At 61.4% G+C, this 26,514-nt stretch overlaps 4 protein-coding genes across 31 annotated transcripts in view; 3 read left to right on the top strand and 1 right to left on the bottom strand.

The window, feature by feature from the left end:
• Positions 1-2,939, top strand: part of PHF21A (PHD finger protein 21A) — a 173,007-nt gene extending 170,068 nt beyond the window's left edge. For all 28 annotated transcript variants that reach the window (XM_044750240.2, XM_044750244.2, XM_044750231.2 and 25 more), the window contains one exon: positions 1,283-2,939. In XM_044750240.2, coding sequence (XP_044606175.1) covers positions 1,283-1,540 — 258 coding nt within the window. In that variant the 3' untranslated portion in view covers positions 1,541-2,939. The remainder of the gene's footprint in view (positions 1-1,282) is intronic.
• Positions 2,940-5,780: 2,841 nt separating this feature from the next.
• LARGE2 (LARGE xylosyl- and glucuronyltransferase 2) lies at positions 5,781-11,974 on the bottom strand. The gene is made up of 15 exons (XM_070487654.1): positions 11,637-11,974; positions 11,384-11,542; positions 11,197-11,306; positions 10,799-10,881; positions 10,408-10,531; positions 10,004-10,175; positions 9,774-9,878; positions 9,202-9,314; positions 9,006-9,131; positions 8,752-8,907; positions 8,481-8,641; positions 7,783-8,061; positions 7,333-7,482; positions 7,022-7,217; positions 5,781-6,512 (listed from the first exon to the last, which is right to left on the bottom strand). Exons 2-15 carry the CDS (start codon positions 11,478-11,480, stop codon positions 6,300-6,302), a joined length of 2,085 nt encoding a protein of 694 aa, XP_070343755.1. The 5' UTR covers positions 11,481-11,542; positions 11,637-11,974; the 3' UTR covers positions 5,781-6,299.
• A 4,101-nt stretch (positions 11,975-16,075) lies between these two features.
• PEX16 (peroxisomal biogenesis factor 16) lies at positions 16,076-22,965 on the top strand. Its single transcript, XM_044749889.2, has 11 exons — positions 16,076-16,476; positions 16,684-16,719; positions 17,474-17,550; positions 17,901-18,034; positions 18,171-18,271; positions 19,021-19,101; positions 19,239-19,391; positions 19,495-19,567; positions 19,700-19,819; positions 21,859-21,923; positions 22,503-22,965. The coding sequence occupies exons 1-11, from the start codon at positions 16,335-16,337 to the stop codon at positions 22,559-22,561; spliced, it is 1,041 nt and encodes a 346-aa protein (XP_044605824.1). The 5' UTR covers positions 16,076-16,334; the 3' UTR covers positions 22,562-22,965.
• A 2,111-nt stretch (positions 22,966-25,076) lies between these two features.
• FREY1 (Frey regulator of sperm-oocyte fusion 1) lies at positions 25,077-26,460 on the top strand. Its single transcript, XM_014861266.3, has 3 exons — positions 25,077-25,888; positions 26,079-26,152; positions 26,339-26,460. The coding sequence occupies exons 1-3, from the start codon at positions 25,635-25,637 to the stop codon at positions 26,458-26,460; spliced, it is 450 nt and encodes a 149-aa protein (XP_014716752.1). The 5' UTR covers positions 25,077-25,634.
• Positions 26,461-26,514: the final 54 nt, after the last annotated feature.

The following is a 26,514-nucleotide window of genomic DNA, read 5'->3' as shown; positions in this document are numbered from 1 at the left end:
CCGAGACCCGGACCTCCCGTGTGCGTGACAGGCCCGCGGCCCCCGCGGCTGAGGCAGCCCCTCAGCTTGGTAACAGTTCGCTGGGGCGGCTGCGAGGTTTGCCTCCAGGCAGAGTCTGGCCCTCCGTCCAGGGGGCCAGTGGTACCTGGTGCCTCAGCCACGCCCTGGAGCGTCCTCTTGGCTTTGGTCTGAGAGGGTCTTCAGCCTCCAGGCTGAAGAGATAAACGAGCACCTCCAGCAGCCTGGCCGCCACCGCGTGTGTTCCCGCGTGGGTTTGGGAGGAGTGTGGGGCCTCGCCTGAAGCTGTGCGGACGCAGAGCAGGGGCCGGAGCGAGTCTCTCTAGCGCCGTGGGTCCGTCCGCACGGCCCTCCCTCCGCCCGTTCTTCCACGCCGCGCTGAGTGCATTGCCAGACCTCTGACGGGCCTGAGGCAGGGGCTTTCTAGAGGCCAGTTGGAGGCCGGCCTGTCCCAGCGCGGGGGTGGTGTTTGCAGCTGGGATGCTGAGGCTCCTCCCACAGGAGCCAGCTTGCTTTTCCGTTGAGTAGGTCCCCGTGTCGGAGCGAAGTTGAGCCTGCTCTGTCCCCCTCACCGTGCACCTGTGGCAGGTCTCCCACCTCTCTGCCTGCCTGGAACAGAAGCCCGCAGGTTTGGGAGGCCGAGGGCAGGAGGGCGAAGGCTGCCGCTCCGTGACCGAGCGGAAGGGGCTCTGTTGGCTGCAGTCTTTGGATCTCCTAAGTCGCTGTCCTGCCCCAGGCTGCGCCTCCAAGTCCTGCTGCCAGCACCTCGGGAGGCCCCCACGGTGAATCCACACACCACCGGCTCATTTCCTTTTTTTTTTTTTTTTTAAAGATTTTATTTTTCCTTTTTCTCCCAAATCCCCCCAGTACATAGTTGTGTATTTTCAGTTGTGGCTCCTTCTAGTTGTGGCATCACTGGCTCATTTCCTACCCTGGAAAGCTCAGGCCTGCCCCGAACACAGTAGCGCCCATGAGCGTGGCAGAAGCATACCCAGACCTGCCCACCCCGCCAGCGCAGCTGTGGGAACTGGTTTTAAACTGACTCTTATTGCCTAGTGTTGTAGGGGTGACTCACATTTGGTTTAAGTCCTGCTGTCAAGTCGAGTTGGCTTTTGACCACCCTCTCGCCCCCCCCTCACCTCTCGGGCCTCCTCCTCCCCATGGGCGGCGGCACGGCAGCCAGTGGCTCTCATGCCTCTGGAGTGGGCGCCAGGCCCGTCCTGACAGCCGCAGCTCAGGGCCCTGCCCCTCTCTTTCGCTGCAGAAATGCATGGAAATGAAGAACACCATCCTGGCCCGGCAGAAGGAGATGCACAGCTCCCTGGAGAAGGTAAAGCAGCTGATCCGCCTCATCCACGGCATCGACCTCTCCAAACCCGTAGACTCTGAGGCCGCTGCGGGGGCCCTCTCCAACGGCCCGGACTGCACGCCCCCTGCCAGCGCCGCCCCCTCCACGCCGGCCCCCTCCCCCTCCTCCCAGAGCTGCACGGTGAACTGTAACCAGGCGGAAGAGATTAAATAACGGGCCCTCCGGGAGAAGCCAGGGATCCCGGCGGCGAGGAGAGCAAGCGCTGAAGACTCTAGAAAGCAAAGCCGGATTGCTTCTGGAAAGTACAGAATTCTTTTGGTTCTTTGGTTCCAGAGAGAGAGAAGATGCTTGTGCCAGGTGGCACCAGAGTTTGCCAATTGATCCTTCTTATTCTGTGTGTACATGCAAAGATTGGACCATGTTACATGAAATAGTGCCAGCTGGAGGTTCTTTGCCAGCACCATGCCAAGTGAAATAATATATTTACTCTCTCTATTATACACCAGTGTGTGCCTGCAGCAGCCTCCACAGCCACGATGGGGTCGTTTTTATTTCGTTGGGTGGGGAGCAGGGACGGGCGGAGGGAGGAGAGCAGGTTTCAGATCCTTATTTGCCGAGCCGTTGGTTTAGGTAGAGAAGACAAGTCCAAAGAGTGTGTGGGCTTTCCTGTTTCTAAACTTTCATTACTATAAAACCAAAAAAAGGAAATCAAGATTGAATCAAGCCCAGTGCCCAGACGAGGGATGGGGAGGGCGGGGGAGGGGGCCGGGGTGGGAAAAGTATATCAAATAAGCAGTATTTCATAGTCTCCGGGGCGGGGCACAGTGCCCGGAGAGTGGACACCAAGAACGGCCACCGGGGTCTGCTCCCGAGCGCTCCGCCCCCCGCCCTGGGCGCCTCGCCACTCCTCACCTCCTTCCCTGCCTGGCGGATGGGCCGCATCCCTGTGGATGATCCCCTCCCTTCCCTCTCCAGGAGCCAGCCGGGCATGCCGGGGCAGGGAGGCCGGGGTGCGTCAGAAGGAAAGAACGGTGGATCGGTGACTTTACTTGAAAACAAGCTCCATCCCTTTTCTCTATTTATAAGAGAAGCTCCCGAGCAAAGCAGCACGCGACCAGGTGTGTGTGAATCGAATGGGGACGTTTCTTTTCTCGCTTTTTTTTTTTTATTTTTGTTTTCGTTCTTTTTTCTTTAAAAAAGTTTTATTTTGTTGTTTATTTTACTTTTTTGGTAACACAAACTAAACTAAGGACTAGAACAGCTGGTTTTCAGGCTGACAGTCTCCTTGAGGGTAGTCGAGGCCTTGCATGGTAGAATAGGAGTCTAGTGTCAGTGAGGTCAGTGAGTCCGTGTGCGTCCTTGTGTCAGCGTCGGGGCACTGTTTTTTTATGCAAGGGCAAAAATCTTTGTATCTGGGGAAAACAACAGCAACAACTTTTTTTTTTAATTAAAAAAGAAAATAAAAGATATTGAGGTCTTCCTAGTGTTACTTAAATTAAGATCAAGGTAAGAAACATTGTAAAAAGAAAATTACAAAAAAAAAATTACAAAAGTGCTATTTGTTTCCTAAAAACAGTGATTTCTATTAAAAAGGTGTCAGAACTGGAGAAAATGCTGTGTAGTTATACTTTTTCAGCACAGAACCTGCTGATCATGATGACATTTTGCTGTGTTTGTGTCTCAAGACTGGTGGGCTAGTCTCGGTGATTCTGTCCTGGGGGCGGGGCCGACCCCTCCCACCGTGCTCAGGCTCCCCTCTCAGAAAAGACTGTCCTCTCTCCTTGGTGCAGGGATCCGGGCTCCTGTTCTGGAAGCCCAGATGGAGTGTGCGTGGTGTCAGGGCCCCACCCGTTGTCTCTGCGGATTTTGCTAGAGCATAAGGCTGGTGCCTCAGTAAGACCCCTTCCTTTGGTGCTGCTCTCGGTCTTTCAGCCACCAGCATTACGAGTGCCTGGGGGACGGCTGGGAAGGAGAGGGCCAGTGCAGCTCATGGGTGCCCATGCATCCTAGCCTGGTGGGAGGGCGCAGGGGGCAGGCTGGCTGCCTCAGTCATGGCTGCTTAGAAAGAACAGGGAGGAGCAAGAAGGCTGGAGGGTGAGTGGTGTCACACACAGGGCCCCAGGGAGGCCTCTGTGTCCGTCTTGCCTTTGAAGAGAGGCCTGAATCTCCAGCACTTTCTCTGCCTGCTGGCCCCAGGCACCAGAGCTGGAGGTGACTCCGCTCTGCCCACCCACGAGCTTCCTGGGTGACCTTCCACTGCAGTCGCTGTGCTTGCCTGGGCTTGGCCTTCGCCTTCTTGAGAGAACCAGGGTTCGGAAAGGCTCAGACCATCTCCATCGTCTTGCCTTGTGAGACGCACATCTTGTCCGGTGGATGCTCCCGCTGGAGACCTCTGCCCCGGCGGGTGCCAGCCCCCAGGAGGGCAGCCGAAGCTCTGCTCCCCAGCCCTCCTAGAACGTGTCCCGTGAGCCGCCCCAGGCCCCGTTACGGGCAGATTGTAGGAGGGGCGGAAAAGGTCCCATTCGTTTCCCCCTCACCCAGGTAGGCCCAGAGAGACAAAGACGGATCCCGAAAGCAGCTGCCACAGAGGGAGATGCTTCTTAGGTAAAATGTGTCTCCCCTCCACCACCCAGGGAGCTTAGAAGAGGGGACGGAGTGACCGCAGGCCTCAGAGCCGGCCAGGCTGCCAGGTCACCCCAGGGGGCAGAGCAGCTCCCTTCCTCTTGCAGAAACCACGGTGCTATGTCTAGGCAGGGGGCTGGAGGCGCCTGGACGAGTCCAGGAATAGTGGGCCGAGGGTCAGCGCCCAGCGGGCTGTCCCCGGCTTGAGCTCTTCCAGCCCGCTTGTCTGGGCCTGGAGGCTGCGGGTGGCCACACAACCCCGTCTGTCCTTGAAAGAGGTTGGAAGCCATGATCCCTAGAGGTCTTTGCTCTGAAAGGAGCTAGCTGAGGACTCTCTGGGGAGGGAACAAGGCTAGGAATCGAGGGGCTTGCCTGCTGCTGTGAGCACTTGCATGCTGACCTTGCCGAGGGTCGAGGTGTGGATTCTTCCTAATGTCAGAGGGCCGAGCTGTTTTGCAGGTCAGTTCACATGGCGTACAAAGCGCAGCCCTGCCCCTAGACCCGCGTAATTTACTGGACGTGAATGCCAGAACATTCCTTACTGCCAAGAAAAGACCCTGGTTCCCTAGTCTCCTTTTCCTTCAGTGTCCTGCCAAGAGAGCTCTCCTTCCATGCCCTGGACCTGTGTGTGCCTGTGACCACCCGAGACCCCCTCACGTCTGCACCACCCCAGCTGCCTCCTCCCTCTCCCTCCTTCTCTTCGCTGCTCTCTCCACGCCCGGAGCCCAGCCGCTGACAGACCCTCAGACCCACCGGGCCCTGGCTTTCCTAGGCGGCCCCTGTCAGTGCGGGCCCAGGGGCTGCCAGGTGGCATCTTCCCGCTACATTCCTGCCAGTGCTCCTGCAGGCCTCTTCCGTGGCGCCTGCCGAGTCTTGTCTCCCCACTGCTCAGCCCAGCCGGAGCCCTGCTTGCTTCCTCCTCATCAGGTCCTCTGGGGCAGGCCCCCGGCTTGTGCCTGGCCGGGAGACCCAGCTCGGGGCAGCCCTGCTGGGGCCTTGCTCGGGTGGGGCCTGCAGCCTCTGTCCCTGCGTGAGCGGGCGCCATCGCTGCCCAGGCCCTGCCCGTGAGGGGGGTGCCGTGTTCCAGCCCGCAGTCTCTGCTGTACGCTTGCCTCCGCAGCCATCTTTGCCATCCTCTTGGGCCGCGGGGCCTCCTCAGGCTCACACTCCAGCTCACAAACCCTCTAAGTGGTTCCCTCCTTCACTCTCTTTTAGGGTGTGGTCTTTCTTTCTTATTTATCCAAAGGGCTTAATTTAGGAGACTTTTACCCCAGGGGCAACAGGCTCTTGGCTAGTTGGATGGATGGTGGCCCAGGGACATGTTCCAGGCCCTGGGTTCTCTAGATTCCCTGGCTTCTGGTGGATGGAGGCAACTTTGCTCTAAATGATTGTGGCCCTCAGCTGGGCACCCTTGGCAGGAAACAGGAGACCCGTTCTCTCCCTAACTTACGGCCCTCTCCCAGGGAGGGGTGGCCCTGGGGGGATTCCTCTGCCCCCTAAGAGTGAAGGGGAGGAAGCTGGAGGTCCCCCCTCCAGAGGGCCGGGGCGCAACTCTTAGAAACAGCCCTTGCAGAGCGAGGGCAGAGCTCACAAATGCCACTTTGGCCCCCATCCCACAAGCCTCTTCTCCCCGAGGACCCCACCGGCCCCCGCGGCAGCCTGGGGCCCCGGCCTCTCCCCAGCGCCGCCGGGTCCTCAGCCCGGGGAAGCTGCAGTCAGGCAGGACAGGCCGGCAGCCAGAGGTCAGCGCGCCAAGCAGAGAGGAGCCAGCCCGCCCGCGCCTGTCTCGTCCGCGCCCTTTGTGATTTCAGTCTTGGTAGAACTTGTATTTGGAGATTTGTGCTTCAAAGTTTTTGTTTTTGTTCGTTTGACTTTTGTTTTGAGGGGGTGGGGGAATACAGAGCAGCGGATCAATTTGTATTTATTTATTTTAACATTTTACTAAATAAAGCCAAATAAAGTCTCTCAGCCTCGTGGTGTCGGGCTCGGGGTGGGGTTCAGGGTGGGCGAGGCGCACTCCAGATGGCCTCCGGGGAGGGCCCGGTCCTCCTGCGGCTCCAGCGAGACCGGGCACGTCCCCCGGCCGCGAACCAGGAGGAACGTGGAAAGGAGCTTTGAAAACTAATTACGAAAAAGGGAGGTACAGCCGAGGATGGGGAGCCAGCCCCAAACCAGCTGGGGCGGAGGGAGACTAGATCCCACCAGAGACAGCAGCAAGGGGAGGCCCCAGGACCCGCCCCGGACGCCCCGCCCCAGCCCTTCCCGCTGGGACCTTGAATAACTTAAACAGCGGGGAGGGGCGGCGGGGTCGCTCCAGTGTCTGCAGGGAGTGCGTGGGAGCCATGGCGGGTCAGGCGCCCGGGCTTCGGGGCTGCTGCAGGGCCGTGAGGTATTTGAGAGCAGCGGCCCCGTAGTGGCGGGACAAGTCCTGGTGGAACTCGTCTTTGAGGGCCTGGAGGCAGTCCCGGTAGGTGGGGCTGGAGCGGAAGCGGGACAGGTCAAGGCTCGGGGCATGCGGCAGGTGGATGGTGAAGGCCTCAGGCAGCACCAGGAGCTCGTATTCCTGCCGGTGGGGACGGGGACAGGCGGATGTGATTGCCTGGGCTGGGGGAGGGTTGCAGCCCTGGGGGATGGGGAGCAGTTTACTAGGTGGGCCCGAAGAGCCACAGCCAGATGATTTTAGCTCTAGAGAAGAGCGGGATTTCTTTTATTTATTTATTTATTTATTTTGAGGAAAATTAGCCCTGAGCTAACATCTGCCACCAATCCTCCTCTTTTTGCTGAGGAAGACTGGCCCTGAGCTCACATCCGTGCCCATCTTGCTCTACTTTATATGTGGGACGCCTACCACAGCATGGCTTGCCAAGCAGTGCCATGTCCGAACCTGGGATCGAACCTCGAACCTCGGGCTGCCAAAGCGTGCGCACTTAACGGCTGCGCCACCGGGCCAGCCCAAGAGCGGGATTTCTAATAGTGCCACCGGATGGCGCGGTGGAACATGCCGAGGCAGAGTGAGCTCCCTGGGCCTGGAAGTATTCAAATTGAAACCGGAGGCAGCAGGGCGCCCCTCACCTGTGCATCCAGCTCCACGATGTGGGCCACCTTGTTCCAGCCAAAGCCCACAAAGCGGGGGTCGTAGCGGGGACAGTCTCTTGGCACCACCACGTAGGGCTCGTAGTCGGTGGCCCACTGCACCCGGTACGGGGCCTGAGCCTCCCGCCAGCGGGCATAGTCCGTGGGCGCGTGACCGCGGGGCCACTCGTGGTACCTGGGGTGCAGGAGAGGGCGAGGAGCCAGGCTGAGGCTGGGAGCTCGTGGAAGGTGATGGCGGGTGTGGGGAACAGTGTGGGGAACGGAGCGGGGCGAGCAGCGGCCTCTCCTACCTAAAGGTGTAGAGAGCGCCAGCGTCCAGCGAGGCCAGCACTTCAGCCTTGGATCTGGGGAAGCTGAAGCGGTAGTGCAGGGTCTCGAAGGCCGGCACCACCAGAGCTGCCTTCCTCCTGCCACCCAGCTCCAGCTGCTCAATGGAGGCCCTGCGGGGGGAGCCCCGTGACAGACGGGAAGCGGGCAGGCCCTATCCAGCCTGGGCCGCAGGACCCGACCTGCAGGGGCCCGCTCGCCCTGACACCCGCAGAAGACCAACAGTGGAGCTGCTGGGGGAGGAGGGCCCGGCCTCCCTACTCTGCTGGGGCTCCCCTGCCCTAATGCCAACCCCACTTTACAGCGGACACTGAGGCCCGGAAAGAGCCAGGCCATGCCACCTAGGATGCTGCAGGTGCCCGGGCCCTGTCCAGCCCCACATGCCCGGCCCCTCGCTCCCTCCTCCCGCCCACCTGAGGTAGTCGTAGAGGGAGTAGGCGGGCAGGAAGTCAATGTCACTGAGGAAGACGTAAGGCGTGAGAGCCTGGGCCAAGGCCACGTTGCGAAGCTGGTTGATGGGGTACAGGGGACCCTCCCGGTACACCACGTGGTAGGCCACATCCTGCCGGGCAGAGAGCACCGCCGAGGCCTCGACGAAACGCAGGAACTGCTGGGCCTCTGCGTCTGTGAGGTACAAGGCCAGGCTCATGGGGCCCGGCCAGTGCCGGCACAGGGCTTCCAGCATCTGCAGCCTGGGGCGAGGGGTGCGGTCAGCCCAGGGAGGGCCGGCACGTCCCCGGCTTAGCTGCTGCAGACGCCCCCTCGCGGGACCTCCTGAGCCCCTTGCACGCACTTTTGGAGCTGGTCATATGGAATCTTCACAACTACCCCACAAGATGGGTACTTTCTCACTTGACAGATGAGAAAACTGAGGGCCAGAGAGATTAAGACTTGCCCGCGGGCCCACAGCTCCGGAGGAGCAGTTCCAGGCACCTGAATGATTCCCAAAGCCCAAGGCTCTTTCCCCCACATCCAGGGTCTCCAACTTCTAGAATTCCTCAAGGGGCAGCAGCAGGCAGTGACAGCTCTTCCTTTACCAAATGAAACCCTCCTCTCGAACTTCCCAGTCCCAGCTCATGCCGTGCTCCCGGGCTGCCCTCGGCCCCCTCACCGGTCCATGGAAAGCTGGGCCACCAGGGTGACATCGTGGGGCCGCGGGGGCGGCGGCTCGTGGGGCAGGAAGGTGACGTGCACACGGTGCACGGTGAGCTGCTGCTGCCGGAACTCAGAGCAGGCATCCTCGCCGTCGAGCTGTGCCAGGGCCCGCTGCCACTGAGGGGATGCGGGGACAGAGCTGGGGCAGGAGGACCCGGCCCGGACCAGGCCAGGGCCCGCAGAGCAGAGAGGGCCAGAGGCTCCGTGAGGTGGGGGCTCCCTCTCACCTGCTCCGACCCGGGGTGGGGCAGGCTGGGGCACCCAAAGAGCTCCCTCCGCAGCAGGTTCCCGTCGTACTCCAGGAAGGTCAGGTAGAGGTTGCGGAAGAACCCCACGTGCTTGTTCTTCACACGCAGCTTCTTTGGCGAGTTCCAGTGGATCACCTGGGACCCAGGAGGGTGTCGGTGTGGGCATGGGAGCAGGGAGCGGGAGTCCCCATCCTTGGCCCACCACCACCACTCAGCCCCCCGGCCCCGCCCACCTTGAGGTCAGACGCCTCCGAGTAGCAGCCCTCGGCCAGCGTGTGGTCCGACAGCTGCACGTTCCAGACGCAGGGCAGGGGCCGCACCAGCCCCGGGTGCTCCTTGATGACGGCATTGAAGATGTCCTGGGCAGAGACAGCCGTCACACCTGGGCCCCGAGCCTGCCCAGCCTCCCTTCCAAAGGCTCCCCCAGACCTGGTCAGCCAGCGAGGTGGCGGGCAGGGTAAGGAGCTCCCGCGTAGCCGTCAGCCTCCACATCTGCTCCCAGCCCACCTGCCGAAGCCGGTCCAGCCGCAGGAGGATCACGCCTGCCCACGGGGACAGGTTGTCATGCCCACCCGGGACGCCCCAACTCCTGGGGCCAGTCGCCACGAAGTTGTCTTTTGCACATTCATTGTTTGACTTAGTGGTATTTTCTGACTGTTCACACGCGAGGATGGACCACCTCTGTCCACACCATTCCTCTTAGGGGTGAAGGGGAGGCACCGCACAGCTTACAGAGCACCTCCAAGGTCATCTCGCACTCCGTGATCCCAGGGCTGGTAAAATCATCCCCATTTAATGGATGAGAAGACTGAGGCTCAGAGGGACCAAGGGACTTGGCCAAAGTCATCTGGTATGTTCAGCTAACGTCAGAACTGTTTTCTGGCTCTTCTCCCAGCGTTCCTTCCACAGCTCTATTCTTCCTAGCATTCTGTGCCCTGCCCAGTCCCTGGGGCCCAAGCACCAGTGGCCACCCGCCCTGCCTCCCCCTCCGCTGTCCCCACCTGTGTTGAAGCCCCGGCCCAAGGCAGGCCAGGGCCTGTGGTTCCTCCAGAGGTTGCCCAGGTACCAGTCGCTCTGGTTCTCCACGAGACCAATCACCTGCTCGTCTGGGAGGGGAGGGCACAAGGGAGCTGCCTGAGGCTGCCCCTGGACCCGGCTCAGGGCTAGGCCACACGGGCACCTGGACGGGCCAGGGAGGGAGCTGGCTGGGGCAGGGTCCCAGGCCTCTCACCAGAAAAGTGAGCAAACAGTGCCCAGAGCTCTGCGATGTCAGAGGCGAAGGTGACATCTGTGTCCAGCACAATGACACGGGCCAGGTCAAGGGGCAGGGTGCCAGGCAGCACTAGCTTCATGAGCCCGTACAGGCCAGAGTAGTGCTTGTTGGGGATCCAAGAGACCTGGGGCTGTGGGTGGAAAGGACAGGGCACGAGGCTGGCAGAGAAGGGCCCACGAGTGCCAGGCAGACTCAGGGTGACACAGGAAGAAGGGGCGAGCCCCAGGAGGGGCAGGGACTTAAACTTCAGTAGGTGCGATGGGGCTGGGGGTCCCAGGCAGCTCTAATCTGCCCCCCCCCCCAGGCGGAAGGAGAGGGCCGGGCACAGCTGGGGAGGGGCGCAGAAGGACCAGGGCTCCTGCCTTGAGCTCATCAGCGTCGTAGAAGCTGACCCGGACAGCGGGCACCATCCACGTGTGGAAGAGCATCTCCAGGATGCTCCTGGCCACCGCATCAGTCACCAAGTGGAGGTGCAGCGGGTTTTTCCTTTGGGGAGGACAAAAGAGGAAGGCCGATGCGCCCCAGAAGGAGCAACCTGGGACAAGCCCCACCTCAAGGGGCTCAGAGGTAGCAGCACCAACTTCTGTAAAGAGCTTTTCATACCCAGGGCAGGAAATTCCTCCACCCACCTTCAAGGGAGGAAGGGGCCGGTGTCCCCAGGTCACAGATGGGGGAAGCTGAGGCTCTGAGACCCTGCACAAGACTTTGTTCCCTTCCCCACTCCTGACCCTCCCTTCTGACACCTGGCTGTACCTGTAGAAGAGGATAGACTTCACCAGGGTGACGACGTCTCGGCTGGAGTTATGTCCCGCACATACGATGGCCACGTGCAAGAGCTGGGGAGGGGACACCGAGGTTGGCAGCAGCCCCCTCCTCCACTAGACGGGGAAGACCCCTGTTGGAGTGGCCTGGCCTGGGGCAGGGTAACCCCACCCGGCAGCAGAGCTAGGAAACGGACGGGGATGCGGAGCAGGGGTCCATCCCCCTCCTTCACAGACGGGGAAATCGAGGCCGGGAGCAGCGGATGTGCGAACCGAGGCGCCGGCGCCGCTGCCAGGTGCTGTGATTCCCACAGATGCCCAGGTGGCCGGGTGGGGACGCGGCGCCCCCGGGCTCCCCGCCGCCAGGGGCCGCGCGCTTGGCGCACCCACCTCACACTTGGGCGCCAGCGGGCGCGGCTGGACGCAGTCCGAGCGGTTGTGGCCCCCGGGGTCCGCCGGCGGGGCTCCGTCGAGGGCAGCAGCCCCCCGCGGCCGCCCGTCTGGGGGGACACGTGGCGTCAGCGCGCAGGGGCGGGATCCGGGCCCTCCCGCTCGCCTGCCCGCCCGCGGCGCTCACACTCCAGGTCCCCGCCGAACTGGAAGAATCCGAGCAGCAGCAGCAGCAGCAGCAGCGCGGCGGCCCCCAGCGCCCGGGGGCGCCCTCGGGGCAGCATGGCCGCCGGCGGGGGCACTCAGGGCGGAGCGCGACCCGGGGCTGCGGGCTCCATCGCGGGTTCTGGGGACCGGCAGGCCGGGGAGAAGGGTTAGCCTCGGGCGGCGGGGCCCGACGGCCGCCCGGTCCTCCCTCCCGCGCGGAGTCCCCCCCTCACCTGCTCCAGCGGCTCGGGGATCGCGACCTTCCTCCTCCAGAAGCCGGCCGGGGCGCGGGGACAGGGGGTTGGAGGCACAGGGCGGCCCCGTCCGAGCAGGAGCCAGCCCCGCCCCCAACCTGGGTTCAGGTTTCACCTCGGCTTGGCTGAGCCCGAAGGGGCGGGGAGACCCCCGGAGCCTGGCCCCGCCCCCTGCCCCGGCATCCGACGGCCCCCTCAGCCGCCGGGGAACCCCGAGAACCCCCAGGATGGCTGGAGGGAGCGGGGGCAGCCACCCAGGAAGACCGAGTCCCTGCTACCTGCTCTGAGCCCGTCCCCCTCTTCCCTGCTCTGCGGCCCCCTCTCCTCCTTTCACCCCCCCACCCCGGGGGAGGGGCCCGTGACCCCTGGCCCGGGATCAAAGGGGCAGCCGGAGTAAGGAGGAGAGGGTTGGAACGCTGGGCCGCGGGGGTTGGGGACACCTGCTCTGGGGACAGGAGGCGGGGCCGGCCGAGACCTGCCCGGGAGCCGCGGAGCACCTGGAGGCCCTGCTTTCCTCCCCGCTCCCGTTCCCTTCACCCCTGCTCAGGCCAGGTGGCCCGACTGGGCCCGGCGCGCCCAGACAAAGCGGCCTTGAGAAGGTCGCCTCCTGCCCGGGAGCTGGCGACGGGCCTGCCTCACGGGAGGCCTGGCAGGGCCGGGATCCCCCCAACTTGTCTAGACGATCACGATTGTGCCCGGCGCCCCGCCTGGATCTCTCCCTCCGCCCCCCTCGCACCCAGGCCTCTGCCCTGGAAGGGGTGATGGGCGCTCTAGACCGTGAACAAGAAGAGCCGCGGGTCGTCGAGCGCATATGCTTCGCGCCAGGCCCAGGTTCCAGCGCCTCATCTCAGTGAATGCTCACGTCAGTCGTGTGACACAGCCGTCATCCTCGCGCCCCTTCCCCGGCCTCTACCCAGCAGACAGAGTTTGTGCCGCCCCAGGACTTGCCCTTCATGTTCCTCCTGGCCACATTCTGCCAGATTCCCGGGAGGCCGGCTCCTCCTTCCACATCCCTTGGTTTATTTCTTCTAGCACTCCGGGCAAGTTGACCTGGGTGACGTTTACAGCCTGTCTTCCTCCTCCAAGGGAGCTGCTCCTGGACTGGGCCCCAGCGCCCAACCAGGGCCAGGCACATACTATAAGCACTGAGGAAGTGAGCTGAAAACTGACGGCACTCCCCGGGCCTTGCCCTGACCTAGAAGGGGGCTCAAACTGTGATCTTTAGCCCAATTTCTAGCTATAAAAAGTGAGGACCTGGGGTCCTGCCCCGTGGCACGGTGGTTAAGTTCACACGTTCCGCCTCGCTAGCCCAGGGTTTGCCGGTTCGGATCCCGGGTGTGGACCTACACAACCCTTATCAAGCCATGCTGTGGCAGGCATCCCACATAAAATAGAGGAAGATGGGCACGGATGTTAGCTCAGGGCCAGTCTTCCTCAGCAAAAAGAGGAGGATTGGTGGCAGATGTTAGCTTGGGGCTGATCTTCCTCAAAAAAAAAAAAAAAAAAAAAAGGGAGGGCCTAAGAGGCCCCAACTCCAAAAGAAGCTGTGGCAAAGCAGCCCAGCCTGAGACCCCCAAGTCTCCTCCTCTGAAAGGCTAGGATGCCTTCCTCTGGGAGATGGGGGTCTGCAAGGAAGGCGGGGCTTTGGGCCTTCGGAGGCCAGGACCAATGGTTGCCATGGAGACTGATGGTGGCTCCTTGTACATCTGGGAACCAGAGGAGACGAGGGGAGCAGGGGCCACCTGGGCATCAGGAGCTTTGAGCCTCATGCCCCTCGACCCTCATCTCTAGCCTGGAGCTGGGGTGGAGGTGGGCGAATCCTCCACAGGACCCTCCACAGAGACTGTCTGTGGGGGTTACATGTGAGAGAGCAGCGAGGACACAAAGTCGGGGCCTGGCCGGGGAGTTTGTGGGGGGGAGGGGGCCTGGGTCTGCAGAGCGACCGTGGCCACTCATAACATTGGCCCCATCCCTCACTCAGCCTTACGACGCAGGGGAAATTAGGTGTTGAGATGCATGCTGGGCCTCCAAGAGGTTCTTCTGGGGCGTGGAGGGGGAAAAGGATACTCTGTGGGCATATGAAAGGGGGCTGGTCTTCTACGCCTGAGCCCTGGTTTGTCCCAGGACTTTGCTGTGTGACCTTGGACCAGTCAGGCCTCCTCTCTGGACCTCAGTGTCCTCGTCTCTACCTGTTGGGCTGATCTAGCTGTCTTCTGTGGCTCAGGGCAGACTGAAGGAGGGAGGATCTGGCCCAACCTGCTCAGAGGCCCTTCCAGCCCAGCCAGGTGACCAAATCCAGGCAGGGACCCAGCAGGGAGGGGCCGCCCCGGGCGCCTCCTGCACACACACGGCCACTCTTTGTCTCTGGGAGTTAATCAGGCCTGGGATCTGGAGAGGAAATTCAGGGAGTCCTGCCGCTGCCAACCTGGCTGGGACCATGAGGCCCTCTCAGTCCTGGACGGAGGGACAAGAAACAGCCCTGGTGCCCCTCATATTCTGTCCAGGAGAGGCTGCTCCTCTGTCCTCCCCACAAGCACCAGCCCACCAGCCCTGGGAGTGCCAAAGAACCTCACACTGCCCCCTCCTCATGCTCTCCAGGCTGCTGAGGGAGGGGCTGGAGGAGACCCCCCCCGCCCCCCCCCCCCCCCCCCCCCCCCCCCCCGCCACGAGGTTTGCGGAACAAGTTCATCAAGATGGAGGGGTGCTGGGAGGAAGGGAGGAAGAGCCTCACGCCAAATGCCCTGAGCCCTGGGCTTAACCCCAGTTACCAACTTGACTCATGACCCAGCAGCCTCAACATGTCACTGCTCTTGCTGGGCTGTGGGCAGTAGGAGAGAGGGCACTGCCATGGGACACCTGCATTGTAGTCTGTTTGACCCATGCCATGCTATGTGGCCTGGGACAAGTCCTTTCCTCTCCTTGGGCTTCTTCTTCCTCACCTGTGCAAAGGAATTCTTGGCAACCCGGCAAGGTTGCTGGAAGGAGTCATGTGTAAGTGAGGCTGGCACCCAGGAGGTGGTGAGAAATGATGCGAATGCCCATGACCATCTCTGTTCTCCAAGAACTTTGCTTCTTCTGAGGCCCGGGGACGCATCTCCCTGGATCTTCATTCCTTGGCCTGAGTAAGGAGGTCTGATATAGAAGGAAACTAGCTGAGGAGGAGGGTGGGGGGCAGGGAGCACAAGGAGGGGCTGTGGCTTCCTGGTGAGGTGTATTGCTTAAAACGCCTAGATTCTGGGACCAGCCGGTGGCTTAGAGGTTAAGCTCGCACGTTTGGCTTCTCAGCGGCCCAGAGTTCGCTGGGTCGGATCCTAGGTGCGGACATGGCACCGCTTGGCAAAAGCCATATATATAAAGTAGAGAAAGATGGGCACGGATGTTAGCTCAGAGCCAGTTTTTCTCAGCAGAGGAGGATTGGGAGAAGTTAGCTCAGGGCTAACCTTCCTCCAAAGAAACAAAAAAAATGCCTAGATTCTGTGGTCAGACTAGACCAGGATTCGAATCTTGACTGGGCTTCTTAAGAGGATCTTTCTCTCATCTGCAGATAACATCTGGTAGAGGGGATTAAATAAAACAACGTGCTACTATTCTCAGGGTCCTGTAAACTTGCGAGTCGGGTCCCAACCACACAGCCCCGCCGCCCCACCCATGCCCCGCCCCTTTCCCCACAGCCAATCAGTGGCTGCCTGCTTGGAGCATCCTTTCCAGCCTGCTCCCGCTGCTCGGCTCTCGCCGCCGCCCCTTCCAGGGAGGCGATGCCCAGGAGTCGCCTCCATTCCTTGGGGAGCAGCTGAGGACCGGGAGGTGCATCCGACGGCCGAAAAGCACTTTGAGATTGATCCCGAGTTCAAGGACCAAGTGTGCTCTCAAATCACTTTACAGCTGGGGAAACCCGAGACTCGGAGAAGGGAAACTCCCGACCAAGGTCACCCCAAGCCGAGAGAAGTCCGAGCCAGGGTTTTCTCCGTGGAGGTGGGCGTGCGGGTGCGCGCTCTTAGGGGGCACAGACCATGCCCCTGGGGCCGAAGCCAGAGCACTAACGGTGCTGGCCAGGGGATCGAGACTGCGTGGGAAGCTGGAGTCCTCGCTGCCTCAGTTTCCTCAGCACTACCTCCAGTGGAGGATGGGAGACGAGGCAGCTGGCCCAACGCGCGGCCGCTGAGACACAATCCGACTGTCCTTAAACTCCCCAAATCTGATGGAGGAGATTTCCACACGCTACCTCCCAGCCCTTTAAAATCCTGTCCTCCCGTTCGAGCCTTTCGGCGCTCTATTGGAAAGGCTGTAGGCTGACGGCCCCTTCTCTGGAATGGACTGCTCAGACTGCCGCAGGAGCCTTCCTGGGGCGGCAACTGCGCAGGCGCAAGGGCCGCCAACCCGGAAGGCGGAAGAGCCGGGCCGACGGCGCGGGGCGGAGAGGGGCGGAGAGGGGCGGAGAGGGGCGGAGAGGGGCGGAGAGGGCGGAGGGGGCCAGCCAATGACCTGAAGGGTCAGCCCGCAGTTGCTAAGCGCTCCCCCAGTGGGAGGTGGTCTAAAATGGGGTGAAGAGTGGTTCAATGGCCCTTCACCTCACCCTCCTTCGGGCCCGCGGAAGTTAAGCAACCGAGAGGCGGGCCTAGGACCGGAAGCAGGAAGGAGGGCTCAGGAAGCAGGGCGCCGCGGCCAGTCGGACTGTCGATGCGTGAGTCTGTCGGTCCGGAGGGCAGGATGGAGAAGCTGCGGCTCCTGGGCCTGCGCTACCAGGAGTACGTGACTCGTCACCCGGCCGCCACGGCCCAGCTGGAGACGGCAGTGCGGGGCCTCAGTTACCTGCTGGCAGGTGCCACCCTGACCTTTGACCCGTTCCTTCAGGGCTCTGACCTCTGACCCCACTGGCTCCCCTCTCTGCGGAGTCAGGGTAGTGGTCGCTGTGCTCGAGAAGTTCCTTCCAGGTTCCCGTAGGGCGTAGGGAGGGGACGTCCAGGGCCCCGAAGCCGCAGGGTGAGGCCACCGCGCACCGACGCCTCCTCCTGTGTCTTCTCCCCAGGTCGTTTCACCGATTCGCACGAGCTGTCAGAGCTGGGTGAGCCGGGCTCTGGGTTGGGCGGAGGGCGGGGGGCGGGAGGGCCCAGGGGGCTTCCCGTTAGATCATCCTGTGCTGTGACTGAGTGGGACATAGGTCCAGCGTCCGCTGTCCTGGGCCCTCCATGTCCCTATAGTCGAGAGACAAATCTGGGTACCTTGACATCAGGCAGCTACGCCGAGCGCCTGTCCTGCCTTTGCCCCGTTAATCCTCCCCCCAGTCATATGAGGTGGGTACTGTTCCTATCCTCAGTGTCCAGTTAAGGGAACAGTTCAGTGAGGTTAGGGAACAGCCACTGATGATCCCAGAAGTAGGATTCAAATTCGGATCTCCCAGATTCCAGGATCCCCAGACGGTAACTGGCTCAGTAGTGTTTGTTCAGTGAGGACTGGGAAGAGCTGGCTTTTAAAAGGGAGCGATGGCGGCTTTGAGGGACAGGCTGCAGAGAGCAGAGGCCAGGAGGTGACACCACGCAGCCCTGTGGCTATTTGAAGCACGATGGGCAGTTCTGCGCAGCTGGAGACAGGCCACTCTTGGTCACTGAGATCAAACCATCCCTTCTTACTTCAACCACCCACCCGTGTCTTACTGGGGAGTGTGGAGCTCTGGAAGTGCACGTGGAGGCAGGCTGGTTGCCACATAGTTCATGGGCGGCTGAGCACAGTAGGTGACAGGTGATCCCTGCAGCTCTGAGGAGAAGTGAGGGGGTGGAAGCTGCCCAGCCAGCCCCTCAAGGCCACGCTCTGCCCCTCAGTCTACTCCGCCTCCAACCTGCTCGTGCTGCTCAATGACGGGATCCTGCGGAAGGAGCTTCGGAAAAAGTTGCCTGTGGTGAGAATTCTGCCAGGACCTGAGGGCGGGAAGCATGGGACTCAGGAATGGTGTAGGAACAGCCAGCCCACGGGGGCAGCACATGTTACGGTCTCATAGAGCGTGAGAAATGCCTGTGTCCTGAGGCTCAAGCCATCTCATTAGGTGAAGGGTCAAGGTGTTAATGTCCTCATCTCAGGTGGAGAGACGAGTTCAGAGAAGTAGACTGGCCGGTCCCCGGTGGAGAACTCAGGCCCACACACGGACTCTTGAAAAGGGGCGAATCCACGTCTCCTGTCAGAGGAGTCCCCTTGGGGGAGGGCCCAGGATGAGGGGGAGCCCCCTGACCTCTTGGCCTGGGACTCTTGCAGTCGCTGTCCCAGCAGAAGCTGCTGACATGGCTGAGCGTGCTGGAGTGCGTGGAGGTGTTCATGGAGATGGGGGCCGCCAAGGTGTGGGGCGAAGTGGGCCGCTGGCTCGTCATCGCTCTCATCCAGCTGGCCAAGTATGTCGGGACCATGGAGGGCAGGCCCTGGGTGCGGGTAACGGAGGCCAGCTGTCCAGATGGCGTTCAGCAGAGCACCCCGACCCCCTGCTGGCTAGCCACGTCCCCACCAAGCCCTGCCATACTCCCACCCCAGGGCTGTCCTGCGGATGTTGCTGCTCATCTGGTTCAAGGCTGGCCTCCAGACCTCACCCCCCATCGTTCCACTGGACAGGGAGGCCCAGGCGCAGCCCCCGGGTAAGCTGCTTCTCTGCTCTGGAGTGGAACGGGGCACGGGACTCATTAGTGGATAGAGAGCTGACCGGCGTGATCACAATATTGTCTGTTTATGGAGCGCCTCTCTCCTTATCAACTCATCTTGTTCTCATTGCCATATATTTTACAGAGAAGAAAAGGAAAGATTAGGTTAGGGGCAGAATCAGAACCTGAAGTCAGGACTCCTGACGTCAGAGTCGTCCTTCTTTTTTGTGATCTGCGGGAAGAGGGGACGAGCAGCAGGAGACAGGGGTCCTGCCAGCCTCGTCTCTGGGCCTGGCTCTATATCAAGAGCCGCAGCTGCAGGAGGCAGGACCGCCAGCAGATCTGTCTCTTTGGGGCTTTGGGCCCACCACTTGTTGGCCCCTGGGCCTAACTCTTCTGGCCTTGAGTGGGGGCGGTTCTTTGCTTCTTATGGTCATGTCGAAAGCAGAGGACCGAGAATGTACGGCCCCTCTCTGCTGTGGTTCCCAGAGACATGGTTCTGGTTCCAGTGCCTGGGACGCCTGGGTTCTTGGCTGCCTCGTCTGCCACGGGTGATGCTGGCTCTTCCCAGGCCAGGGCCAGGTCCCAGGCTGGGCCACAGCTCCTGCTGCAGTGTCCCTGACTGAACCGAACAATCTCCTCCGTTCTCCCCTTAGCCGGCGAGCAGTCACTGCACACGTGTTCTTCACAGGCTGTGCTGGAAACATGTCACTCTGACAGTGTGGCCTTCTGTCCGTCCCTGCTAGGTGGTGGCCACAGCCCTGGCAGCCAGGAGCAGTCATATGTGGGGAAGCGGTCAAACCGAGTAGTGCGAACCCTCCAGAACAGTAAGTGGAGGATGGCGCTGGACCGGGCCGCTCGGTGCTGAGGTCAGCGTGGGCCTGAGGGTGTAGCTTTCATCACCGTCCACCTCCTCCCGTCTTGTCCTGGGCCTGGCTGCTCCCGTGCTGCCCTTGTGTTCCAGCTCCGTCCCTGCACTCGAGGCACTGGGGAGCCCCCCAGCAGCAGGAGGGACGGCCACGGCCACACCAGGAGGAGCTGAGCGTCCCCCCCACGCCACTGGGGCTGCAGGAGACCATCGCAGAGTCCCTGTATATCGCGCGGCCCCTGCTGCACTGTATCCTTCATGTGGGGTGGGGCTGGCACTGTGGGGCGGGGCTGGAGAGGGGTGGGCAGGGCGGGCCATGTGCCGGAGACCTCCTTGACGCCTTGGCCGTCAGTGCTTAGCCTGGGCCTCTGGGGTCAGCGGTCGTGGACACCCTGGTTCCTGTCTGGTGTCGTGGACGTGACCAGGTGAGCCTGGGCCTGTCTGAGGGGCTCCCCTCCCTCTGCCAGGCTTTATGCTACAGACCTGTCCTCACCTGGGCAGGCAGGGGCCCCCGCTCTTCCTGTTGCTGGCCCTGATCGTGTGCCCTCCTCCCCCAGCTTGAGCCTCCTGAGCGACAGGAGGGGCCTGACCCGGAGGGAGCGGCTGGAGCTGCGGCGCCGGACCATCCTCCTGCTGTACTACTTGCTGCGCTCCCCTTTCTACGACCGCTTCTCTGAGTAAGGCAAGGCCCACCCTCAGCGGGGGAGGGGAGGAAGCGGGGCACTGGGGCTCCAGCCCTGTTCACGCCTTTGCCTCCTCCCTCCTTCCTGCACCCAGGCTTCACTGAGCACCCGCTATGTGCTGTCCTGGGGTGTGGTCCCTCCCTCATTTATTGGATGGCAGCCCAGGCCTGCCCTCAGAGCTCTGGGGCCATCAGCCCCTGCGGGCAGGAGCTTAGGCAGTTGCTGGCAGAAGATGCCACAGGGATGGTGGTGGGTGCCGGCTTTCCACACCATCCAGCTCATTTGCACATCTTCCTGGCAAATAGTTCGGATTGTCCCTACTTCTCAGAGGGGGCACTTGAGGTTCAAAGACATTGGGCAGCTTAACACAAAGCCACTCAGCTAGCCAGTGGCAGAGCCAGCTCCCACATCCATGTTGTCTCCTGGCCTGTCCCTGCTCTGCCCAGCTCACTCCATCACCTGTGAGGCAGAGCTCCCAGCCTCAGCCAGACACAGAGGGGCCAGCCAGGGGCTTGGGGGGTGACTCGCAGCCAAGGCTCCCACAGCCTGCCAGGGTGGCTGCCTGAGGTCAGCCCAAGGTCTGAGGAGGGGGTCCCTGCACAGCGACTTGGGCCATGTGACAGACTGAGGCTCCCTGGGACCCCCGTACTTCACAAGTACGCTGCTTATAGGCTGCACTATTAGCTGGAACTGCATTGAACCTTATGGCCACACAATCTCTGTTGTTGCTGTGGTTTTTGAGACAGTAGAAAGTATGCTTATATTTAATACCTCCTCAGTGAAGATTACTTTGCCTGGCAGTTCCTGTTTTCAGGTAAGTTTGGAAGCTCATGAGGCATGAAAGCCAAATCCTGTCCCGTACTCTAGAGAACATTCCAGAGACTTACATGGATCACGTGACCTCCCCCCACAAACTGCTCGCACTTCACAGAGGGAACATTACAGCCCCCGGATCTCGTGGAACTGAGGGATTTCGAGACCACAGTGATGGCAGAGGGGGCTCCCCAGGCTGCAGGCTTCTAGTGTGGCTCGCTCTCCTGCTGACCTGACCAGTGTGGCGCCCTCAGAGCAGTGGCCCAGACTGAGAAGGGTCTAGAAACCTGTCAGAGAAATCCCGTATTTCCCCAGAGGACAGGGAGCAGGGTGCTGAGGGGCTCCAGGTGCGGTCTGGGAAGGGAGCCATGTTCTGTCCTTTTTTCTTTCTGTCAAACATTCTGGTCTCTGGAACCAGGCTGCCCTCCAGTCGTGTGAACTTGGGCAGGTTATTGAGCCTCTCTGGGCCTCATTTCCTCATCTGTAAAATGGGGACATAGTAATCCCCCTCAGAGGGTTGTCGTAGAGGTTAGGTGATTTAGTACGGTAGTGCCTGGTACACGGTAAGCACCAAATGTCACGTCTTATCATTTCTTTTGTCATCGACATGAACGCCATCATCGTCTCACCCCGGCTTCTCCGGTGGGAAACCCCCATCTCTTAAAAAATAGGGCCATGGCCTGGCCCCTTCCTCTGAGCCAAAAGTGTGACCCCCTCAGGCTTCGTCCCCTCCTGGTGCACTAGCCACTCTCAGCATTGGCTTGGGAGATCTCGGGGTGCCTCAGCTCTTCTGCCAGACTTGGGGCTTCTTGAAGGCAGGGCGGGGCTGCCCTCCCCTCTGGGCCCTCACTGCACCTGCGTGGGCACTGCCCTGTGCGTGGCCCTCCATAGCATTTGCTGGCTCAGAGGAAGGAAGGAAGGGCAAGACGAGGGAGAGAGGCAGGAGGAGGTGTCTGTGTTCATGCTGTGAGTCAACCGCCAGCCCCAGCCCGCAGCGGAGGTGGGAGCATCCCAGGCCTGTGGCTGGGTGGGGGCAGGACTGGGGCCACACCCAGAGGCTCGCCCTTTTGTCCTGGGGTCTGTCCTAGCTCCACAGAGTTACCTTCTGTCTTCTGCAAGCTCTGCCTTTAGTCAGGAGGCAATGAAGGTTTTTTAGCACCCTCATTTGCAGGGACCCAGACCTCCGCTGAGCCTGCTCCCTGTTTCTCTCCCGCCTGCAGGGCCAGGATCCTCTTCCTGCTCCAGCTGCTGGCAGACCACGTCCCCGGCATCGGCCTGGTCACGAGTAAGCATGGGGTGGGGGCGAGATGATGACTAAGTGGTGCCGATCTCACATGTGGCCCCAGCTCCCTGTTTTCTTTTTGTCTCCTTATCATTTGATCCTCGGCACAGTTGGGAGAGGGAGCCCGGAGGTCAGGCTGGGTGGGTGACAGCTCCTGGGCATGGGCCAGGCTGGCCACAGAACCTCAGGGGGTGTCCCATGGTGGGGGGACTCACATTATATCGCATCAGGCTGTCAGTCTTTTTCCTGCCTCGGTGTCCTGGAGTGACACGAGACCGGCTCTGGGTGAGGATGATATGTCAGGGAAAGCCCGCCAGGCTGTTTGGAGATCCACCTCAGCACAGGGCTGGGGCTGGCAGCGGCGACAGCTGGACAGGCTGTGCGGCTTCTCTGAGCCTGAGAGTCCTGGCCTATAAATGGAGGCAAAGATCACTGCCAGTTCTGCCTCCCTAGGGGTGGAGAGGTGGGAGGGTCAGGGGCTCTGGGCTGGATTTGGGTGGCAGTCGCTGAGAAGGACCCTGACTAGATGCAGACTGGAGTCTGGCCCTCAGCCCCAAACTTGTTTCTCTCTCTCTCTCTCAGAGCCGCTCATGGATTACTTGCCCACCTGGCAGAAAATTTATTTCTACAATTGGGGCTGATGGACATCTGGGAGTGGGGTGCGGGGAGGGGGCGGGCAGCATGCTCTGCTGCGGTGGGCAGGGGGGGCCTCCGGGCTTCAGTCCCCTGGGCCCCTCTGCCCTAATAAAACTGACTCTGGCACTGTGCGAGCGCGTGGCCTCTCCGCACCCACCGCCCCAGGCACCGGGCACCGGGCACGCCCACCCTGGCCAGGCTCTGCACACAGCATGCTCGCCACCAGAGCTCCTGTAACACCCTCCGGAGTCTGACTACACCCTCTAGTGATGGAGCCCCTGCCGCCCGCCCCTTGTCATTGGGCCAAGAAGCCTTCAGGTCCCTCCAGGCGCAGAAAGCCAGGATTTAACCTCATCGAGCTGGGGAAGCTGCCTGCTGTGGCAGCTACAGGAGTAAATGCTTCTCTATCACCGGTCCCTGTTGACGACACACAAGGCTGGACCTAGGATGACAGCTGCCCCTGTGTCTTCTGGCCAGAGCCTCTGTCCATCCCTTCCTCCTGCCGGCCCTGTTGCCTGCAGCCTCTCTCTGATGGAGCCTAGAGAATAGCGGGCTCAGCTCTGGGGGCTCCTGAACCCCTAGTTGAGAGCAGAGGCTTTTCACCCGTGAGGAAAGGGTGTCAGCACCAGCCAGCACTGGCGCTGATGCTTGGAGGGGAGAGGCGGGTGTGGAGGGGATGGGAGCCCGAGAGGTTCTGGGAGAAAGCTGGGTGCAGGTTCAGGGGGTTGGAGCTGGGGTCCCCCCACACTCTCCCTGCCAGCTCCCCGGTGGAAGGGTGCACACTGCTGGGGAGGGGAGAGGGGTTGGACCGTGTGGCCACAGGCTGGTCTTTCTGCCTGCTCGTTCCCTATCGTCGACTCTGCCCCTGCTGCCCTTGTCCTGGGGACAGACTACACTCTCCTGCTGGACTTGCCAGCCAGATGGCGGTCCCCTAAGTCCTAAGATGGCTCCGTCTGCCCCAGTGTCTGCCGTGCCTCACCTCCGCCTAGACCCCTCCAGAGGAGGGCCACCCTAGGGGCCAGCCTTTCCCTGACTGTTCCCCAAGTCCTCGGAGAGGCCCCACCCAGGTCCTGGGCTGGAGAGTGAAGGTTCTGAGCCTGCCGGGGAGGGGCGTCATAGCTCAGGACCCATGACCTTCTGTTGAGTCTGTGTTGCTGGGTGCTTGCCCTGAAGCGGGCTCTGGGCCTTGTGCCGTGTGTTCAGAAATGAGGAGGGCACAGCTCCTGGCCCTCGAGTTCTCACCGATTGTTGGAGAAGATGGACGTGTGTGTGCGTGCAGTGCACGGGGTCACTGCAGCAGGTAGGTGTGCACAAGAAGTGGTCCAGATGGGCAGTGGGCATGGGGGGATGCTTGCCTGCCTGGCCCGCTGCCCGGGGAGGGCGCACTGGTCAGGGAAGCCTTCGCTCATGCAGGCCTGTAAACTGGTAAGACTTCATTGGTTTTCCGATGGGCAGACTGGCGGGGGTGGCCGTGTGTGCAGAAATCAGCGGTAGTGTCACAGTGGTGTGAAGCCGTTCCTGGGGCAGAAGGGAGTAGAGAGCAGGAGCAGAGGGGAAGAGGCTGGAGGTGAAGGTCAGGGTCACATCCAACAGACCATCACATACCATGCAAGAAACTCAACCTGCCTCTGGGAGGCAGTGGGGGAGGGGCTGCCTAAACCTGGCCCCAGCAGCCTGGTGCAGGGCGGCCTGGTGGGCAGAGATGTGGAGTGACACTGTGGGCAGAGACCTGAAACTGGACGGGGCCAAAGTAAGGCAATGGCAGGGGGTAGAGAGGTTTAGGGGTCACTCAGGCGGGCCGTGGGAGTGGTAATGGTAGAGAGAACAGGGTGGCATCTCAGAGGCGAGAGGGTGAAGGATGAGGGGTTTAGAGTTACGGCATATAGAACTTGCAGTTCTGGCAAGGTGACCCTTGGTGGGGACAGGGGACGCTATGGCAGGTTTGTGGGAGGCCATGTGTCCAGGACGTGGAAAGGGAGATGATCGGCGAGAAGTCAGTGTGGGCTTAAAGCAGAGGTGAGCGGACGGGCTGAGGGAGACGCCAGAACTTGTCAGCATCAGGGGGTTACTCAGGACCAGGGGTCAGGGTTGGAAGCAAGGGACATCCTTCTCTGGGCCTTGGGCACCAAGGAGAGCGTGGGACCTGCCAGGAGGTGTGCTGTGTTAGAAGCAACTGGGTTTCCACAGAGCAGACCCCAGGGCTCAGCCGGCAGCTTCTGACTCCGCGGGTCTGGGCTGGGGCCTTCGGGCTTCTGAACAAGCCAGGTCTGGCGCGGCAGGAACCCGGGCTTTGCCTCAGGCCCGCGAAGAGAGACTCCAGCACACTGTCACTGCATTTACTCAACAAATATTTACTGAACCCTGCCAGGTGTCATGTGCTGGGGACCCTGCCGTGCACAGCCCTCCCCTCGGGAAGCTTCCTTTTGAGGAGTAGGTGCCAGGCTTTGCCACCTAACTTGCCGTCCCTTGTCCAGCCTCCGGGGTGGTGGCAAGGCCTGTGGAGCCCCCGGGCCAGGCTCTTCTAAGCTGCTGGGAGCAAAGTGGAAAGTCACTCAGACAGGCTCCCCTCTAGTGGCATCTGGGAGGTGGCCAGGGCTGAGTGACATGCTCTGGACTCTTCAGCTGGCAGGACCTCCCTGGGACTACTGAGAGAGTGCGGGTGCTGGCAGCAGAAGCGGGGGTTGGGGGGGGAATGAGCGGAGCTCTGGGTGGTGAGGATGCTGAGGTTTGTTTTCTGTTTTATTTTACTGAGGCTGTGAATTTTCAGCCCCCTGGAACTCTTGCGGCCACTTTCCAGCCTGTCGGATGGTAGTGTCCCTCATGACCTCAGTGACCATGACCTCTGCTGAGGGCCTACTGCGTGCCAGACCTTGAGCTCATTTATGTACCTTATCTACAGATGAGGAAACAGGCCTACAGAGATTAAGTGACGTGTCCACGTGCAAGAGGCAAGGGTTTGAACTGAGATCTGACCCCAAAGGTCTATGCCTTTCACACTTGGGCAATGACAGTGGAACAGGCTGTGGTTTGGCACCTGTTGGCCCACAGCCTCAGTAAAATAAACAAAAACCAAACCTCATGGTGGAGGTTTCTGGCCTGCCCGGAGCTGGTGCTGACGCAGAGCCTGGAACTAAGGCCCTTTGTGAGGTGGCCCCAGGAGCTGGCGGCAGGTTCCGGCCTCTGTGGGGGAGGGGCAGGCAGAAGCTGGGATCAGGGACCCGAGTGGAGATGGTTCTTGCTATGCTGGGGGCTCTGTACCCCAGGGCCCGGCTGAGCCTCTTTCTCCTCTACTTCGTCCTGGCAGCTGCCCTCCTGCGCCCCCAGCCGCTGAGGTACCTCCAGGGCACAGGGTCAGCTCCACAGGGCCGGGGGGCCCGGGAGGTGGGGGCTCTGCCGTGCTGCCCCCGTCATCCTGGGGGTTAGGGGGCTCACCCAGTCCCCCGCCCTGGGCCGTTTCCCCCTCCACAGGGAGGTGGCAGCACCATTTGGGGCCAGGGCTGAGCATCCCAACATCTCCCACAGGCCTCAGCGATCTATCCCCGAGGAATTTTCAGCCCCCCTGGAACTCTCGCAGCCGCTTGCTGGCCTGGTGGATGGTAGCGTCTCTCATCTCCCCACTTTCCTCCCCTGCCCTCCCCCCTCCCCAATGGGGCAGACATGCCCTAGGGGAGGACACCAGGGCCAGCCTCGGGCTTCTCATCCCAGACAGCATCTGTCCAGGGGTGACTTCACGGATTCAAAGCCAGAGTCCCCCTCCCACCCGTAGCCTCTTCTCTTTTTAGATTATGGGATTCGGCCCAAGCACCCATGGCCACGAGGGCCTCGACCCCTCCTCTCCCAGGCGCAGCCACGCAAGCGGGACGGGCCGGACATGGCTGAGTATTACTACGACGCGCACCTGTGACGGGCACCCCTCATAAAGCTATTCTGTGCAGCAAAGGCGTGGGCTCTCCTGGGG

Source organism: Equus asinus, chromosome 17 (assembly GCF_041296235.1).
Source record: "Equus asinus isolate D_3611 breed Donkey chromosome 17, EquAss-T2T_v2, whole genome shotgun sequence".
Classification (NCBI taxonomy): Eukaryota; Metazoa; Chordata; class Mammalia; order Perissodactyla; family Equidae; genus Equus; species Equus asinus.
Note: the sequence above shows the minus strand (reverse complement) of the source record. Positions and strands in the feature narration are given on the sequence as shown.